General features: G+C 42.9%; 1 protein-coding gene across 4 annotated transcripts in view; it reads left to right on the top strand.

Annotated features, from left to right (window-relative positions):
• The first annotated feature begins 346 nt into the window (after positions 1-346).
• Positions 347-17,897, top strand: part of ARHGEF4 (Rho guanine nucleotide exchange factor 4) — a 212,776-nt gene continuing 195,225 nt past the window's right edge. For all 4 annotated transcript variants that reach the window (XR_008891034.1, XM_056564586.1, XM_056564585.1 and 1 more), the window contains exon 1: positions 347-557. Coding sequence is in view for 3 of the 4 variants with exons in the window: in XM_056564586.1 (XP_056420561.1) it covers positions 519-557 (39 nt within the window). In the remaining variant the exon portion in view is untranslated. The remainder of the gene's footprint in view (positions 558-17,897) is intronic.

The raw sequence follows: 17,897 nt of genomic DNA, 5'->3' as shown, positions 1-17,897 counted from the left end.
CTGGAAACCAATCACCAGCAACAGACAATAAATCATAGATGAATTTACAGATGTATTCTTTATGATCAATGCTCATCATGGGTTGGGTATTCAGTATGTAAATGATGTAATCTTCCCCTAGTTTTTGTTTCCAAGTAGCACAATTCATGATGGGAGTGAGAAAGGAGATGTAAATTTCAGTCTAGCCTCAATAGTTGCCAGTGAACTGGCCAAGCACTCTTACTTCATTCAGCGTAGACAATGGTACATCTTGGAGCATGCCTAGTAGACATTCCCCCAGCCTGTGTAGACTGTGAACAAACCTGTTTGTACTGTCGTACAGTCGAGCAGCGCACAGATAAACCCTAATTGTTATTCAGCTCCTTAGCATAAGCTTCTGGCGTAGCTTACAGTCTTCGCCGGCGCTAAGACTGTCTAAAATAGCAACAAGAATGAATGCAACCTAAGACCCAGCGGGGGGACGAGAATAATTGCATCTTTTAATCTGGACCCTGGGACAATTTTATAAAGTTTCAGAAATGTTCAGTGTAATATACTTTCTTCGGAGCTTCTTCAAGGTAAGCCTTATCCACTTCTAGTTATGTAAAGAATGTTTCTTCCTAGCAAGTGAATGTCAAGGTTCTGTCTGATGGAATGCCGAAAAATCTTCTGCGGGGACTAATGCTTAATAATTGGAGTAATCCACTCACTGGGGCTTTTGTTTTTGTTTTTTTTGTGCTAGAAAAGTTTCATCCGTGTCTCAAAAGATCCCTCTTTTCGTGAGTTGTGTTTCATGGGTTGTGTTTACTTATTTCCCCTTAGTTTGTTAACTCAGTTGTGATAGAATGGTATAGATTTTATGATGTGCCTATAGATGGATACTGTGTAGGTAACGTGCGGGACGCTATATCGCCCCTGGCACGACCTCAGTTACACACTATCACATGTCATCATTTATTTGCAGGGAGGAGTAGAACAATGTGTAGATGTAATTTTAGCCTAAATCTAAAAATAGTCCGATATATTTAACTGCACCTAGAATTAAAGAGAGAGAGAGGTGGAAGGTAATAGGACGGATTGTTGACTGGGGCGTAGGGCTGCAGTGTATAGGGTAGTATTACTGGAATATAGTGTCGTAATATTATTGGCAGGAATGTCTCATTTACAGCTAAAATTATACATAATGGAAGCGTCTCTATGAATGCAACAGTAGTGCCAACGGGGCGTTTTCATTTTCATATTCAATCGCATGAGTCTCCGTCGCTAGTGGGGTTTACAATCTGTTTTCCCTATTTCACATCCCATCTTGTAGGAAGACACCTGACTTATCAGCATACATTTGGAGTGGGGGAGGAGACCAGAGTGGACACAAGTACAGAGAGAATGTACAGTTCTTTCAGAGATATCCGGCTTAGATTTATAGGGTTTTCTGGAGGGAAAAAAATGTTTTGAAACCAACTGGTGCCAGAAAGTTTGTAAATTACTTTTATTTAAACATCTTAATCCTTCCAGTACTTATCAGCTGCTGTATACTACAGAGGAAGTTGTGTAATAGTTCTTTCCAGTCTGACTACAGTGCTCTCTGCTGACACCTTTGTCCATGTCAAGAACTGCATGGAGCAGGAGAGGTTTTCTATAGGTGATTTGCTCCTGTTCCTGACAAGGACAGAGGTGGCAGCAGAGAGCACTGTGGTCAGCCTGGAAAGAACTATAGACAGGATCTGTCCTATTCAGATGACAGAGATGCTACTGAGCAATCACTGTGACCTTTTCAGAAGTCATTCCACAGGAAGGGGCTGATAAATAGTGGTGGATGCAGTGGGATGTTGCTAATATAAAGATAGTTTATGTGTTAGGTCCCTTGTGTTCACCTGTAATAAGCTGAGTAATAAAACAGTAAATGCAATGTGATTCATGAGTCCTCGGCGGTGACTCTGGACAGGCCTTTAATGCATTGTGCGGTGATCATGTGTAATAATGTGTATAGGTTCAGTTCAGTTTATGAGCAAAAGTAGTAAAACACAACAAAATACCAGTGGAGACAATGTAAACAGAGAAGTCGTATTACATCTCCCTGAAGTGTAATGATAGGGTTGGTCTGAGCTGCTACAATGTCTCATTTACTGAACATTAAGGGACATGGATATGAGAGACTGGAACTACAACTCCCAATTTGTTTGTGTTTTTGTTAGAGATCCAGATACACCTAAACATTCATGCTTTTTGTTTCTTTGCCTCTTGTTTTAATAGATAGCATAAATGTGTTTTAAAGGAGTTATGTTAAGGTCTGTCCTCAGGATAGGTCATCAATATTAGATCGGTAAGTGGTCAAACGCCCAGCAACCCCACTGACAACTGTCTGAAGGGGCCATGGAGCGCGAGTGAGTGCTGAAGCCTCTTCTAAGTTTACCTCAGCTGGTCCTAGTAGCAGTGGGGTACTGTAACGCTGATCCTTTCACGTTAACAGGGTAATACCCCAGCACCCTGGACTGCTACTAACAGTACAGCAATGCAAGAACGAAAAGAAATAAATATACAGTGGTCCCTCAACATACGTTCCAAATGGACCATCGTCTGTTGAAACCATCGTATGTTGAGGGATCCGTGCAATGTAAAGTATAGGACAGTAGTCTACAACCTGCGGACCTCCAGATGTTGCAAAACTACAACACCCAGCATGCCCGGACAGCCAACGGCTGTCCGGGCATGCTGGGAGTTGTAGTTTTGCAACATCTGGAGGTCCTCAGGTTGAAGACCACTGGTATTGGAGGTTGTACTCACGTGTCCCCGCCGCTCCGGACCGTCACCGCTCGTCACCGCTGCCCTGGATGTCGCCTTCCATCGCTGTTGCCGCGTCCCCGAGGTGCCCCCGATGCTCCGGCAAGGCCTCTGCTTCCCCGGCATCCTCGCTCTCCGTCGCCGCCATTACTTCGCTACGCATGGCGCTCCGATTGGATGACGGGACGGCGTGCGCAGCGACGTGATGACGACGATGGAGAGCGCCGTCGATGCAGGGGATCCCGAAGAGGATGCGCCAGAGCCCCGAGGACAGGTAAGTGATCGTCAGCGAACCACACGGGGCACCGTAAACGGCTATTCGGCGGCAGCTGAAGCAGTCAGCGCTGCCGGATAGCTGTTTATGCGATGGCCCCGACATACAAAAGCATCGTATGTTGATGCTGCCTTCAACATGCGATGGCCTCTGAGAGGCCATCGTATGTTGAAATGATCGTATGTCGGGGCCATCGTATGTCACTGTATAGGAAGATACAGTTCTCACACTTCCCATGACCCTTTCAGACAGCTGAGAGTCAGACCCCCTTCCCTGATATTTAATATTGACAGCCTATCCTGAGGATAGACCACCATTTTATAAGACTAGATAACCTGCTGTTTGGTTATGCAAAGTATAGTTTATATTTATATTCCATTAATATGGAGGAGATGTATACAGTTTACCCCTTCCTACACAGCTAAAATGTGTTATAACTGACCATAATGAATCGATCACTGCTCCTGACTAGTGTTGGGCGCGAATATTCGCATTTCAAATTTTTATCGCGAATATCGCAAATTCACGAATTCGCAAATATATTCGAAATTACAAATATTCACTTTTTTTCTGCATATTCGCATATTCCTTCTTTTAACTTGTGGGCCAATTAGAATGATGCAAATACACTTGTCAGAGGTTATCAACAACATCCCTAGCAACCAATAGTAAAGTTGTCCACCCTCTCACTGTTTTCTTCCTTAAATACGCGAATATTCACATATGTGTATATAACGAATATGCGAAATTCCGAATATAGGACGAATATTCGTCTATATATTTGCGAAATATCGGGAATTCGAATATGGCCAATGCCGCTCATCACTACTCCTGACATGTCTGTTTCAGTAAATAATTTCATTCTTCATAAAATACAATTGCTGGAACAACTCTATTTAGAACACTGTGTTGTGCTGCCCCACTGTTATTCCTCATGGAAATGTATGAACAAAATTACAACTGGAATACAATTAAAAATTAAAAGCAATGTGGCAGATATTAATATAGAGGGTGCACAAAAAAAAGTAAACACAAGTGCAATGTGCATAGTCCACATATAAAGTGCCAAGTGCGTCTAATGCAAAGTCAGGGCCACCATCAGGGGGGTACAGCCGGTACCCCAGTAAGGGGTTCGGAGCCCTATGGCTCCACCCTGCGGCCTGTAACTCCCTTACTAGGAACCGTGGTGACATGGTCCCTGCAGTGGGGTCGCGACCGGGCCCACAGGTGAAGGAGAGGCCGCCAGGGGATCCGGGTCCCGAATCCCCGAACGGCCGCAACTTCCAATACTGAGTGAGCCTTTAAGATGCACACAGTGTTGAACACGCGCAGCGGCGGCTCACGTTACAAGAAGGAGCCAGCTGCTCCGTCCTGTCACTGTAGCCCGGGCTTCTTGTGCGGCAAGGACTCCTAATGATGCTGTCTGCGCAGGAAGCTGAGACAGAAGAGGAAGAAGGACAGGAGCTGCGGGGGAACGAAGAAGGAGAGGTGAGTGGTGTTTTTTTTCTATTCTATTCAATCTAAGGGGGCATAATGATCTATGGGGCAATGTAAGGGGCATAATGATCTATGGGGCAATGTAAGGGGGCATAATAATCTATGGGGCAATGTAAGGGGGCATAATGTTCTATGGGGCAATGTAAGGGGGCATATGATCTATGGGGCAATGTAAGGGGGCATAATGATCTACCGTAAGGGGGAATATGATCTATGAGGCAATGTAAGGGGGCATAATGATCTATGGGGCAATGTAAGGGGCATAATGATCTATGGGGCAATGTAAGGGGGCATAATGATCTACCGTAAGGGGGCATATGATCTATGGGGCAATGTAAGGGGGCATATGATCTATGGGGCAATGTAAGGGGGCATAATGATCTACCGTAAGGGGGCATATGATCTATGAGGCAATGTAAGGGGCATAATGATCTATGGGGCAATGTAAGGGGCATAATGATCTATGGGGCAATGTAAGGGGGCATAATAATCTATGGGGCAATGTAAGGGGGCATAATGTTCTATGGGGCAATGTAAGGGGGCATATGATCTATGGGGCAATGTAAGGGGGCATAAGGATCTACCGTAAGGGGGCATATGATCTATGAGGCAATGTAAGGGGGCATAATGATCTATGGGGCAATGTAAGGGGGTATAATAATCTATAGTGGAAAAGTAAGGGGGCATATTAATCTATGTTGGCAATGCAAGGGATCATAAGAATCTGTGGGGGCAATGTTTGGGGCCTAATACTCTATGCTGGCAGTGTTTGGGCCCTAATACTTTATGGGGATAATGTTTCTGACCTGCTACTTTATGGTAGTAATGTGAGGGGGCCTGCTACTCTGGGGGCGATCTGAGAGAGCTTTATGGGAGTAATACAAGGGGGCCTAATGCTGTATGGGGGCAATGTGAGGGGGCCTAGTACTATACAGGGACACAGAGGGATCGAATACAATATGGGGCAGTGTAATACATACAGTCATGGCAGGAAATGTTGGCACCTCTGAAATTTTTCTAGAAAAAGATTGCAGTAACACGTTTTGCTACACACATGTGTGATTTCCCAGTACAGGATATGCATCTCACAGTCCCATCAGCTTGAGTCCCTGTACCTTCTCAGGGCTCACCTGCAGTGTTCCACCATAATGTAATTAGTTGTACATTAAATGTAAAGAACCTTTGATATGGTCACGTGGTTATTAGTCACATGATAATGGGTGTTACATGTTAAAGTCATATGTTTTGTTACCCAGAGAGCACCGGGTGACCAGATGACCTGCAGCTAGCCTATGGGCTCCTTGCTCAGTCCCCTTTATAAGAGGGGGAGGTACTACAATCACTCTCTTAAATCCCGAGGTCAAGTCCAGTCCAGACGCCTCAGAGCCAGTGTTCAGCACATCTGGAGGCCTCAAGCCTAAATTATAGCCACAAGTCAGTAAGTCACGTTATCTCTGTCTGCTGTCACTATCTTCAGTCAAGTCAGTTACAGTCAGCGTGGCTGTGCTAGAGTCTGTCAAGTCACTGCAAGTCCAAGCAAGCTGTGAGGTCCCTCGCGTTACAGGACACCTCTCTGGGAACTACCCTGTAAAGACTGTTAGACCTGTTCAACTTCAGCAAAGCTACCGTTAACCTTAACCTGGCCTTGGACTATTATTTACCCCTGCCTAACCTAGGAGTAACAGGATTACCTTCGGGTGGTTACATAGGCAAACCACGCCCTGGCATCACAAACGCTAAGCGGTTAACACCATCTACTCCTGGGCAACACCATCTGCCCCTACACCTCACATCGCACCCCACATGTTTACTCCCTTTGTGTGTATTGGAACTAAACCAAAAAGGGAGAAAAAAAAGCAAATTGGACATAATGTCACACCGAACTCCAAAAATGGTCTGGATAAAATTATTGGCACCCTTTCAAAATTGTGGACAAATAAGATTGTTTCAAGCATGTGATGCTCCTTTAAACCCACCTGGGGCAAGTAACAGGTGTGGGCAATATGAAAATGAAACCTGAAACCAGATAACAAGGAGTTAAGTTCACTTAGTCTTTGCATTGTGTGTCTGTGTGTGCCACACTAAGCATGGACAACAGAAAGAGAAGAAGAGAACTGTCTGAGGACTTGAGAACCAAAACTGTGGAAAAATATCAACAATCTCAAGGTTAAAAGTCCATCTCCAGAGATCTAGATTTGCCTTTGTCCACAGTGTGCAACATTATCAAGAAGTTTGCAACCTATGGCCCTGTAGCTAATCTCCCTGGGTGTGGACGGAAGAGAAAAAATTATGAAAGGTGTAAATACAGGATAGTCTGGATGGTGGATAAGCAGCCCCAAACAAGTTCCAAAGATATTCAAGCTGCAGGCTCAGAGAGCATCAGTGTCAGCGCAGACTGTCCGTTGACATTTAAATGAAATTAAACACTATGGCAGGAGACCCAGGAGGACCCCACTGCTGACACAGAGACATAAAAAAGCAAGACTACATTTTTGCCAAAATGAACTTGAGTAAGCCAAAATCCTTCTGGGAAAATGTCTTGTGGACAGATGAGACCAAGATAGAGCTTTTTGGTAAAGCACATCATTCTACTGTTTACCGAAAACGGAATGAGGCCTACAAAGAAAAGAGCACAGTACCTACAGTGAAATATGGTGGAGGTTCAATGATCTTTTGGGGTTGTATTGCTGCCTCTGGCGCTGGGTGCCTTGAATGTGTGCAAGGCATCATGAAATCTGAGGATTACCAACAGATTTTGGGTCGCACTGTACAGTCCAGCGTCAGAAAGCTGGGTTTGCATCTGAGATCTTGGGTCTTCCAGTAGGACAATGACCCCAAGCATACGTCAAAACAAAGTGCTGGAGAGTTCTGAAGAGTCCAGATCTAAATCCCATTAAACACCTGTGGAGAGATCTTAAAATTGCTGTTGGGAAAAGGCGCCCTTCCAATAAGAGTGACCTGGAGCAGTTTTCAACGGAAGAGTGGTCCAACATTCCGACTGAGAGGTGTAAGAAGCTTATTGATGGTTATAGGAAGCAACTGATTTGTTATTTTTTCTAAAGGGTGTGCAACCAAATATTAAGTTAAGGGTGCCAATAATTTAGTCCGGCCCATTTTTGGAGTTTGGTGTGACATTATGTCTAATTTGCTTTATTTCCAGTGCCTCAAAGTTATTGTCCAAGAGACTAATTTATTAGCACAAACGTAACGCGTTTCCAGTCCGGAATGGACCCTTCATCAGACAGGTGCATACAGGAAGATAACAGAGCAAACAATAAATACCCTCATGGTGTCCTTGCAAAGGGCACGTCAATTAGGGGATTCACAAAAAAGAAGTGTAAAAATTTGTGTTGCATAACACATTCTTTTTACACTTCTTTTTTGTGAATCCCCTAATTGACATGCCCTTTGCAAGGACACCATGAGGGTATTTATTGTGTGCTCTGTTATCTTCCTGTATGCACCTGTCTGACGAAGGGTCCATTCCGGACCGCAAACGCGTTACGTTTGTGCTAATAAATTAGTTTCTTGGACAATAACTTTGAGTTGAGTCCTTACTTATCTACTACAGCTGATCAGCGCCTGAGAACTTGAATTTTACTTTTCCAATCAATATTATATTTGGAATTTCAGTGCAGTTCAATAAATAGCAGTGCCCTGGTAAAAATAAAATATATGCAAAATGTTCCTTCAGGCTTCAGGAGCTTGAAGGAAATGCCCATCAACACTGCTGTCTTCTTATGTAAGAGAGTGACCACTGGACATTCTCAGGTAGCAGGCCCTGCACCCCCCTATAGTTATTCCCATAAAAATGGTGCCCTTCACCGGGGATGTTCAAGAATATGATACTGTTGCTCAAAGGAAATAGAAAGTACATTTCATTACTCTACATGGATTGATGGTTTTATCCACTAGGTGGCATTAGTCTTTTACACTTGTCCTCTTGTCTATATTCCTATGTTAGCTACTGTACCTATTCATACTTGTATATGTTGTTTTTGTGATTGTACCTACGTTGTGTGATGTGTTGGTAACATGGATGTGTATGCCCCAGTTATCTGATATTTATGTGTAATTGACTCGAGTTTATATTATATAAGTATTATATAATAAACATTAGCAAAATGGGAATTGTTGTTATTCCTTTATATCTCAATTACAATCATTTTTACTTCATCATTTAATCACAACCAGTATTACCATTAATGTCTTCACACGTTATTAAAGAACTTAAAACCACCCTCCTTCCCAATTTCCATTTTTGGGTCACGTGCACTGTCCAACCCGTATCACCCACTTTCATATGTACTGAATGTATGTATGCTCCCCCATTTCTCTTCCCTCTTTTTCCTTCCCCTTCCCTTAATTAACAAACAAAAAGCAAAAAAAACAAAAAAACAAAACCCTTCACACAACTCCCCCCCCTCAATTCCACTCATTTTCCAATTTCCAGTTTGGGCCCTACCACACCATTCCTCACCAACTCCTTTTGTTTTCACAACTTTCCTCTTTCTCCTCTTCATAGCTGCTAATTATTTTCCAAAATATATCCCATCACTTATTTTACATCATATTTAGTTTACTCCTCTTTCCAGAAAGAGATGGTACCCTTCCGTACCACCATCTTTCCTGATTCACTCGTGATCTACTGATGATGTGTAAGCTCGAAGAGAAACTACTTATTCAATCTTTCCTTTTATGCAAACAATTATACAGCTTTCTCAATTTTTTTGAGGAGGCAGATCTTCATTCATCCCTTCATTAAACAAATTGGGAGGGCCCGCCACCCCACAACACACAATCCAATGAGGTAAAGGAGGGAGGAAAAAAAAGAAACCATACAATAATTAATTAGATAGTAATAAGAATAATCTATCTTTAGGGTCACCTTTGGCCGGACAGAGCACCTCCCCTTAAAAACAATAGTCATCTACCCACCCCTCCCTCTACCCTTCCAAAAAAAAAAAAACACCCCTTAGCAGAAGGGAGAGAGAGGGGGAAAAAAAACACCACTCTCCTATTATAAGATTTTCTACTGAACATAATCTCTCTCTCTCTCCGTTATACCTTTAATATATTTATCCCAGATTGTGTGGAATTTTGACTAACATCCGGTCTTAAAGGGGTACTCCGCCCCTAGACATCTTGTCCCCTATCCAAAGGATAGGGGATAAGATGTCAGATCGCCGGGGTCCCGCTGCTGGGGACCCCTGGGATCACAGCTGTGACACCCCACTATCATTATTCCACAGAGCGAGTTCGCTCTTTGTGTAATGACGGGCGATACAGGGGACGGAGCAACGTGATGTCATTGCTCCGCCCCTCGTGACATCACGGCCCGTGCCCCTTAATGCAAGTCTATGGCGGGAGGCATGTCGACCGCCATGCCCCCTCCCATAGACTTGTATTGATGGGGTGGGCTGTGACATCACGAAGGGCGGAGCACTGACGTAATGATGCTCCGGCCCCTGTATTGCCCATCATTACGTAATGATAGCGCGGTGCTGCAGCGGCGATACCGGGGGTCCCCAGCAGCGGGACCCCGCCGATCTGACATCCTTTGGATAGGGGATAAGATGTCTAGGGGCGGAGTACCTCTTTAACTGCCCACCCAAACTTGAAATGTATTATTTTACATACTGTAGCATTAAATTCATCAATATTTGGGACTTCTTTCAACATCCATTTTCTCACTACTAACAGTCTGGATACAAATTGCACTTTACTTCTTAAAACCTTATCCATCCTTCTTCCTTCCGTTCTCCCTCCTCCTAATAACCAGGTAATTAAAGTATCTCCCTCCTCTAACTCTAACCTTCTCTCCGTCATCCTTATTATCTCGGACCAGAATCCCTTAAGTTTTGGACAATCAAAATACATATGGAAATAAAAAACATTCCTTCATCGTCACATTTTGGGCACTATCTTTTTGATTTATCTATCTTTGTCATAGGTTGCAGCGTATAATAGCACAAATGTGTTATAAAAAATGTGTCATTTCTTGTATAGCAGAGGAACTGTTGGGGTCCCTGGGTGCAAATGCTACTTCGACACCCTTAAAGGGGTATTCCAGTGGAAAACAATTTATTTCAAATTAACTTACATTGTCAAAAGTATCATGCTAAACTTCGCTTTCTTTAACCACTGCAATGAATTCCTCCAAATTAGCAATTTTTTTATTTTATACTATTGGAAAGCTCCTCATAATCCGATAAATCCTGGTAATTTTGCAAACCAGATCTAGTATCCTGTATTTCCCGTTTGAGTTGGTCTATTTTTTGACTCTTATAAAATGTCATGATCCCCATAAGCTTTATGGAACACTCAGATTCCACTCTGACACAAATTCTTCACTAAATATCGCAGTGGGAATTTTCCTAATCCTTAAACCTTCTAGGATCATGTTCTTTTGCTAATAAGTGTCTAAAGTGTTTTGGTCCCACCACAGTCAGGTTGCTTGGTCAACAAGTTTTTTCAATTTAAAGGGGTACTCCAGTGGAAGACTTTTTTTTTTTTTTGTAAATCAACTGATGCCAGAAAGTTAAACAGATTTGTAAATTACTTCTATTTAAAAATCTTAATCCTTCCAGTACTTATTAGCTGCTGAATACTACAGAGGGAATTATTTTCTTTTTGGAACACAGTGCTCTCTGCTGACATCACGAGCACAGTGTTCTCTGCTGACATCTCTGTCCATTTTAAGAACTGTCCAGAGTAGAAGAAAATCCCCATAGCAAACATATGCTGCTCTGGACAGTTCCTAAAATGGACAGAGATGTCAGCAGAGAGCACTGTGGTCATGATGTCAGCAGAGAGCACTGTGTTGCAAAATGAAAAGAATTTCCTCTGTAGTATTCAGCAGCTGATTTTTAAAAAGTTTTCCACCGGAGTACCCCTTTAATGGCATACTTTTACATTCCAAATATGTAGTGTTCATAACAGAATTGTTTCAAACTCTCCTGGTGAGTCCTAACATTGTGCTGAAACTGACATTGTACTAAAATAATATATATTTAAGCAGCAATTTTGTTGAGTAAAAATACTATCTATACTTAAATGGGCACTGTCAGAAACAAAAACTTTGTTGTACATCTTGGCAAAACAATAAAGCGTTACTATCATTAGTAAGATTTTTTTTTTTAATGCTTAAAGGGGTACTCCGGTGCTTAGACATCTTATCCCCTATCCAAAGGATAGGGGATAAGATGCCTGATCTCGGGAGTCCCACCGCTTGGGACCCCCGTGATCTTGCACGCGGCACCCCGTTTGTAATCAGTCCCCGGAGCGTGTTCGCTCCATGACTGATTACCGGCGACTACAGGGCAGGCGGCATGTGACGTCACGCCCCCGCCCCCGTGTGATGTCACACTCCACCCCTCAATCCACCCCTCATATTTGCCAAATGCATGCTGTATATAACTCTAATGCAGCCACGCATGCTCTATATAACTAATGCAGCCATGTGAAACTATATGGTGCCAGGACAGAAGAGAAACATGACAAAAAAAAAACTAATATTTTTGCATTCTCACAGCTTTATAACCAAAGTGCATGCTTTTTATTACCCTAAAGCAGCCATGTGGAACCTATATGGTGCACATACACAAGAAATAAGTTCATAAAATGACCAAAGAGAAACCATTTTGCATATAAATAATAGTTTAACACCTTGTATTGCTTGTAACTGTGCATGTGAATGCTTCTCCTGGAGAGGCTATAAGCTGTCTGCATCTTGTCTGTGCTCTGAGGAACAGCATGGAGATAACCACACCTCCCTCCCCCCCTCCCCTCAGAGATTTTAGTCTTTTTTTTTTTTTTTTTAAATGAACAAAAAGGCTGAATTTTCTGGGTTTGTTTGCAGAAAAGTTCCCCTAATGGCCATTTTTTAAGTCTGTTTTCACATCTTTAGCAATCACATTTTTTTATGAAGTATATTAGGAAAATGCTTCATGACTGTTTGTAAGGAAGTATTAAATTGAAAAAAGTTTTTTCTAATGACAGTAACACTTTAACCTTTCTAATATATTTCATAAGAATATTGTATTTCCTTTTTGTCCGAGCTAAAACATAAGCATGGACAAAGTCGAGAAAGTGAGGGTGCTATCAGAGAGTACTATCAGACAGGAGAGAGCACAGAGGAAATACTATTAGACAGGAGAGAGCACAGAGGAGTGCTCTCAGACAGGAGAGAGCACAGAGTAGTCCTATCAGACAGGAGAGAGCACAGAGGAGTACTATCAGACAGGAGAGAGCACAGAGGAGTCATATCAGACAGGAGAGAGCACAGAGGAGTACTATCAGACAGGAGAGAGCACAGAGGAGTACTATCAGACAGGAGAGAGCACAGAGGAGTACTATCAGACAGGAGAGAGCACAAAGGAGTCCTATCAAACAGGAGAGAGGACAGAGGAGTACTATCAGACAGAAGAGAGAACAGAGCAGTGCTATCAGACAGGAGAGAGCACAGACTAGTACTGTCAGACAGGAGAGAGCATAGAGGAGTGCTATCAGACAGGGGAGAGCACAGAGGAGTGCTTTCAGACAGGGGAGAGCACAGAGGAGTACTATCAGACAGGAGAGAGCACATAGGAGTGCTATCAGACAGGAGAGAGCAAAGATGACTCGCATCAGACAGGAGAGAGCACAGAGGAGAACTATCAGACAGGAGAGAGCACAGAGGAGTACTATCAGACAGGAGAGAGCACAGAAGAGTACTATCAAACCAGAGAGAGCACAGAAGAGTGTTATCAGACAGGGGAGAGCACAGAGGAGTACTATCAGACAGGAGAGAGCACAGAGGAGTACTATCAGACAGGAGAGAGCACAGAGGAGTCCTATCAGACAAGAGAGAGCACAGAGGAGTGCTATCAGACAGGATAGCACACAGAGAAGTGCTATCAGACAGGAGAGAGCACAAAGGAGTACTATCAGACAGAAGAGAGCACATAGGAGTACTATCAGACAGGAGAGAGCACTGGGGAGTGCTATCAGACAGGAGAGAGCACAGAGGAGTGCTAGCCTCTCTTACTGGACTTCGTCCATACCTGTGCTTCAGCTTGGACAAAGCCATAATTTTATAAGCCATAATTTCTATAAAAAGGAAATAGAATTTTATTATGAAGTTGTTTCTAATGAAAGTAACACTTTAACCTTTCTAATATATTTCATAAGAAAATTGTATTTCCTTTTTGTCCTCCGAGCTAAAACATAAGCATGGACAAAGTCGAGAAAGTGAGGGTGCTATCAGAGAGTGCTATCAGACAGGAGAGAGCACAGAGGAGTACTATTAGACAGGTGAGAGCACAGATGAGTGCTCTCAGACAGGAGAGAGCACAGAGGAGTACTATCTGACAGGAGAGAGCACAGAAGAGTGCTATCAGACAGGGGAGAGCACAGAGGAGTACTATAAGACAGGAGAGAGCACAGAGGAGTACTATCTGACAGGAGAGAGCACAGTGGAGTACTATCAGACAGAAGAGAGCACAACGGAGTACCATCAGACAGGAGAGAGCACAGCGGAGTACTATCAGACAGGAGAGAGCACAGAGGAGCACTATCAGACAGGAAAGTGCACAGAGGGGTACTATAAGACAGGACACGGCACAGAGGAGTACTATCAGACAGGAGAGAGCACAGAGGAGTCCTATCAGACAAGAGAGAGCACAGAGGAGTGCTATCAGACAGGATAGCACACAGAGAAGTGCTATCAGACAGGAGAGAGCACAGAGGAGTACTATCAGACAGAAAAGAGCACATAGGAGTACTATCAGACAGGAGAGAGCATAGAGGAGTGCTTTCAGACAGGGGAGAGCACAGAGGAGTACTATCAGACAGGAGAGAGCATAGAGGAGATTATCAGATAGGAGAGAGCATAGAGGAGTGCTATCAGACACGGACGAGCACAGAGGAGTACTATCAGACAGCAGAGAGTACAGAGGAGTACAGACAGGAGAGAGCAAAAATGAGTGTTATCAGATAGGAGAGAGCACAGAGAAGTGTTATCAGATAATAGAAAATGCTACCAGATAGGAGACAGCAGAGAGGAGTGCTATCAGACAGGCGAGAGCACAGAGTAGTACTATAAGATAGGAGAGAGCACAGAGGAGTTCTATCAGACAGGAGAGAGCATAGAGGAGTTCTATCAGACAGGAGAGAGCACAGAGAAGTCCTATCAGACAGGAGAGCGCACAGAGGAGTGATATCAGACAGGGGAGAGTACAGAGGAGTACTATCAGACAGGAGAGAGCACAGAGAAGCACTATCAGACAGGAGAGAGCACCGAGGAGTGCTATAAGACAGGAGAGAGCACAGAGGAGTGCTAGCCCACCCTCACTTACTGGACTTTGTCCATACCTGTGCTTCAGCTTGGACAAAGCCATAATTTTATAAGCCATAATTTCTATAAAATGGAAATAAAATTTTATTATGAAGTATATTAGAAAGGTTAATGTTTTGCCCAGATTTACAATATCTAAAAAGTTTTTTTAATCTGACAGTGCCCATTTAACCCCTTAAGGACCAAGCCCATTTTCACATTAAGGACCCAGCCATTTTTTGCACATCTGACCACTGTCACTTTAAGCATTAATAACTCTGGGATGCTTTTACCTTTCATTCTGATTCCGAGATTGTTTTTTGTGACATATTCTACTTTATGTTGGTGGTAAAATTCCGTCGATACTTGCATCATTTTTTTTTTACTTTGAAACTCTCTGCTTATAAGGAAAATGGACATCCCAAATAAATTATATATTGATTTACATATACAATATGTCTATTTTATGTTTGCATCATAAAGTTGACATGTTTTTACTTTTGGAAGACATCAGAGGGCTTCAAAGTTCAGCAGCAATTTTCCAATTTTTCACAGAATTTTTCAGGGACCGGTTCAGTTTGAAGAGGATTTGAGGGACCTTCATATTATAAATACCCCATAAATGAGCCCATTATAAAAACTGCACCCCTCAAAGTATTCAAAATGACATTCAGAAAGTGTGTGAACCCTTTAGGTGTTTTACAGGAATAGCAGCAAAGTGAAGGAGAAAATTCAAAATCTTCCTTTTTTTACACTCGCATGTTCTTGTAGAACCAGTTTTAGAATTTTTTCAAGGGGTAAAAGGAGAAAAATCATCCTAAACTTTGTAACCCAATTTCTCTTGAGTAAGGAAATATCTTATATGGGGATGTCAAGTGCTCTGTGGGTGCACTAGAGGGCTCAGAAGGAAAGGAGCGACAATGGGATTTTGGAGAGTGAGTTTTTCTAAAATGGTTTTTGGGGGGCATGTCACATTTAGGAAGCCCCTATGGTGCCAGAACAGCAAAAAAACAAACAAACACATGGCATACTATTTTGGATACTATACCCCTCAAGGAACGTAATAAGGGGTCCAGTGAGCCTTAACACCCCACAGGTGTTTGACAACCTTTTGTTAAAGTTGGATGTGTAAATACTTTTTTTTTTTTTCACTAAAATGCTGTTTTTTCCCCAAATTTTTAATTTTTACAAGGGGTAATAGGATAAAATGCCCTCCAAAATGTGTGACCCCATTTCTTCTGAGTATGGAAATATCCCATGTGTGGACATCAAGTGTTCTGCTGGCGCACTACAATGCTCAGAATGGAAGGAGAGAGAATTTGGTTGGAATAGAAGTCGGGGCCCTTGCGCATTTACAAAGCCCCCTATGGTGCCAAAACAGTTGACCCCTCCCACATGTGACCCCATTTTGGAAACTACTCCCCTCACAGAATTTAATAAGAGGTGCAGTGAGAATTTACACTCCACTGGCGTTTGACAGGTCTTTGGAACAGTGGGCTGAGCAAATGAAAAATTAAATTTTTCATTTTCACAGACCACTGTTCCAAAAATCTGTCAGACACCTGTGGGGCGTATATGCTCACTGTACCCCTTATAACATTCCGTGAGGGGTGTAGTTACCAAAATGGGGTCACATGTGGGGGGATCCATTGCTCTGGCACTATGGGGGCTTTGTAAACACACGTGGCCTTCAATTTCGGACAAATTTTCTCACCAAAAGCCCAATGGCGCTCAATCTCTTCTGAGCACTTTACATTCACATATGGGATATGTTCTTACTCAAATTTTGGGGGGCTTTTTTTTTCCTATTTTCCCTTGTGAAAAAGAAACATTTAGGGTAACACCAGCATTTTAGTTTAAATTTTTTTTTTTGTTTTCCCATCCAACTTTAATGAAAATTTGTCAAACACCTGTGGGGTGTTAAGGCTCACTATACCCCTTGTCACGTTCCATGAGGGGTGTAGTTTCCAAAATGGGGTCAAATGTGGGTATTTTATTTTGTGCGTTTATGTCAGAACTGTAAAATCAGCCACCCGTGTGCAAATCACCAATTTAGTCCTCAAATGTACATAGTGCGCTCTCACACCTGAGCCTTGTTGTGCGCCCTCAGAGCATTTTACGCCCACATATGGGGTATTTCCGTACTCAGGAGAAATTGTGTTATCGATTTTGGGGGTCTTTTTTCCTTTTACCTCTTGTGAAAATAAAGTATGGGGCAACATTTTATTTTTTTACACTAACAGGCTGGTGTAGACCCCAACTTTTCCTTTTCATAAAGGGTAAAAGGAGAAAAAGCCACCCAAAATTTGTAACACAATTTCTCCCGAGTACGGAAATACCCCATATGTGGCCCTAAACTGTTTCCTTGAAATACGACAGGGCTCCGAAGTGAGAGACCATCATGCGCATTTGAGGACTAAATTAGGAATTGCATAGGGGTGGACATAAGGGTATTCTACGCCAGTGATTCCCAAACAGGGTGCCTCCAGCTGTTGCTAAACTCCTAGCATGCCTGGACAGTCAGTGGCTGTCCGGAAATGCTGGGAGTTGTTATTTTGCAACAGCTGGAGGCTCCGTTTTGGAAACACTTTGATACGATACGTTTTTCATTTTTATTGAGGGGACAGTGTATATATGTAGTGTTTTACCCTTTATTATTTGTGTAGTGTAGTGTAGTGTTTTTAGGGTACATTCACACAGGGGGTTAACGGAGTTTGCGCTGCGGCGGAAAATTAGCCGCAGCTCAAAATTGAAGCAGAAAACTCACTGTAAACCCGCCTTTGTGAATGTACCCTGTACATGCACATTGGGGGCAAACCTCCAGCTGTTGCAAAACTACAACTCCCAACATGCACTGACAGACTGTGCATGATGGGAGTTGTACTTTTGCAACAACTGGAGGCACACTGGTTAGGAAACCTTCAGTTAAGTTCTGTTACCTAACTCAGTATTTTCCAACCAGTGTGCCTCCAGATGTTGTAAAACTACAACTCCCAGAATGTACTGATCGCCAAAGGGCATGCTGGGAGATGTAGTTATGCAACAGCTGGAGGT

The sequence above is a fragment of the Hyla sarda genome, chromosome 3, assembly GCF_029499605.1.
Source record: "Hyla sarda isolate aHylSar1 chromosome 3, aHylSar1.hap1, whole genome shotgun sequence".
Classification (NCBI taxonomy): Eukaryota; Metazoa; Chordata; class Amphibia; order Anura; family Hylidae; genus Hyla; species Hyla sarda.
The sequence above is the reverse complement of the archived record's forward strand: the minus strand, read 5'-3'. Positions and strand labels throughout refer to the sequence as shown.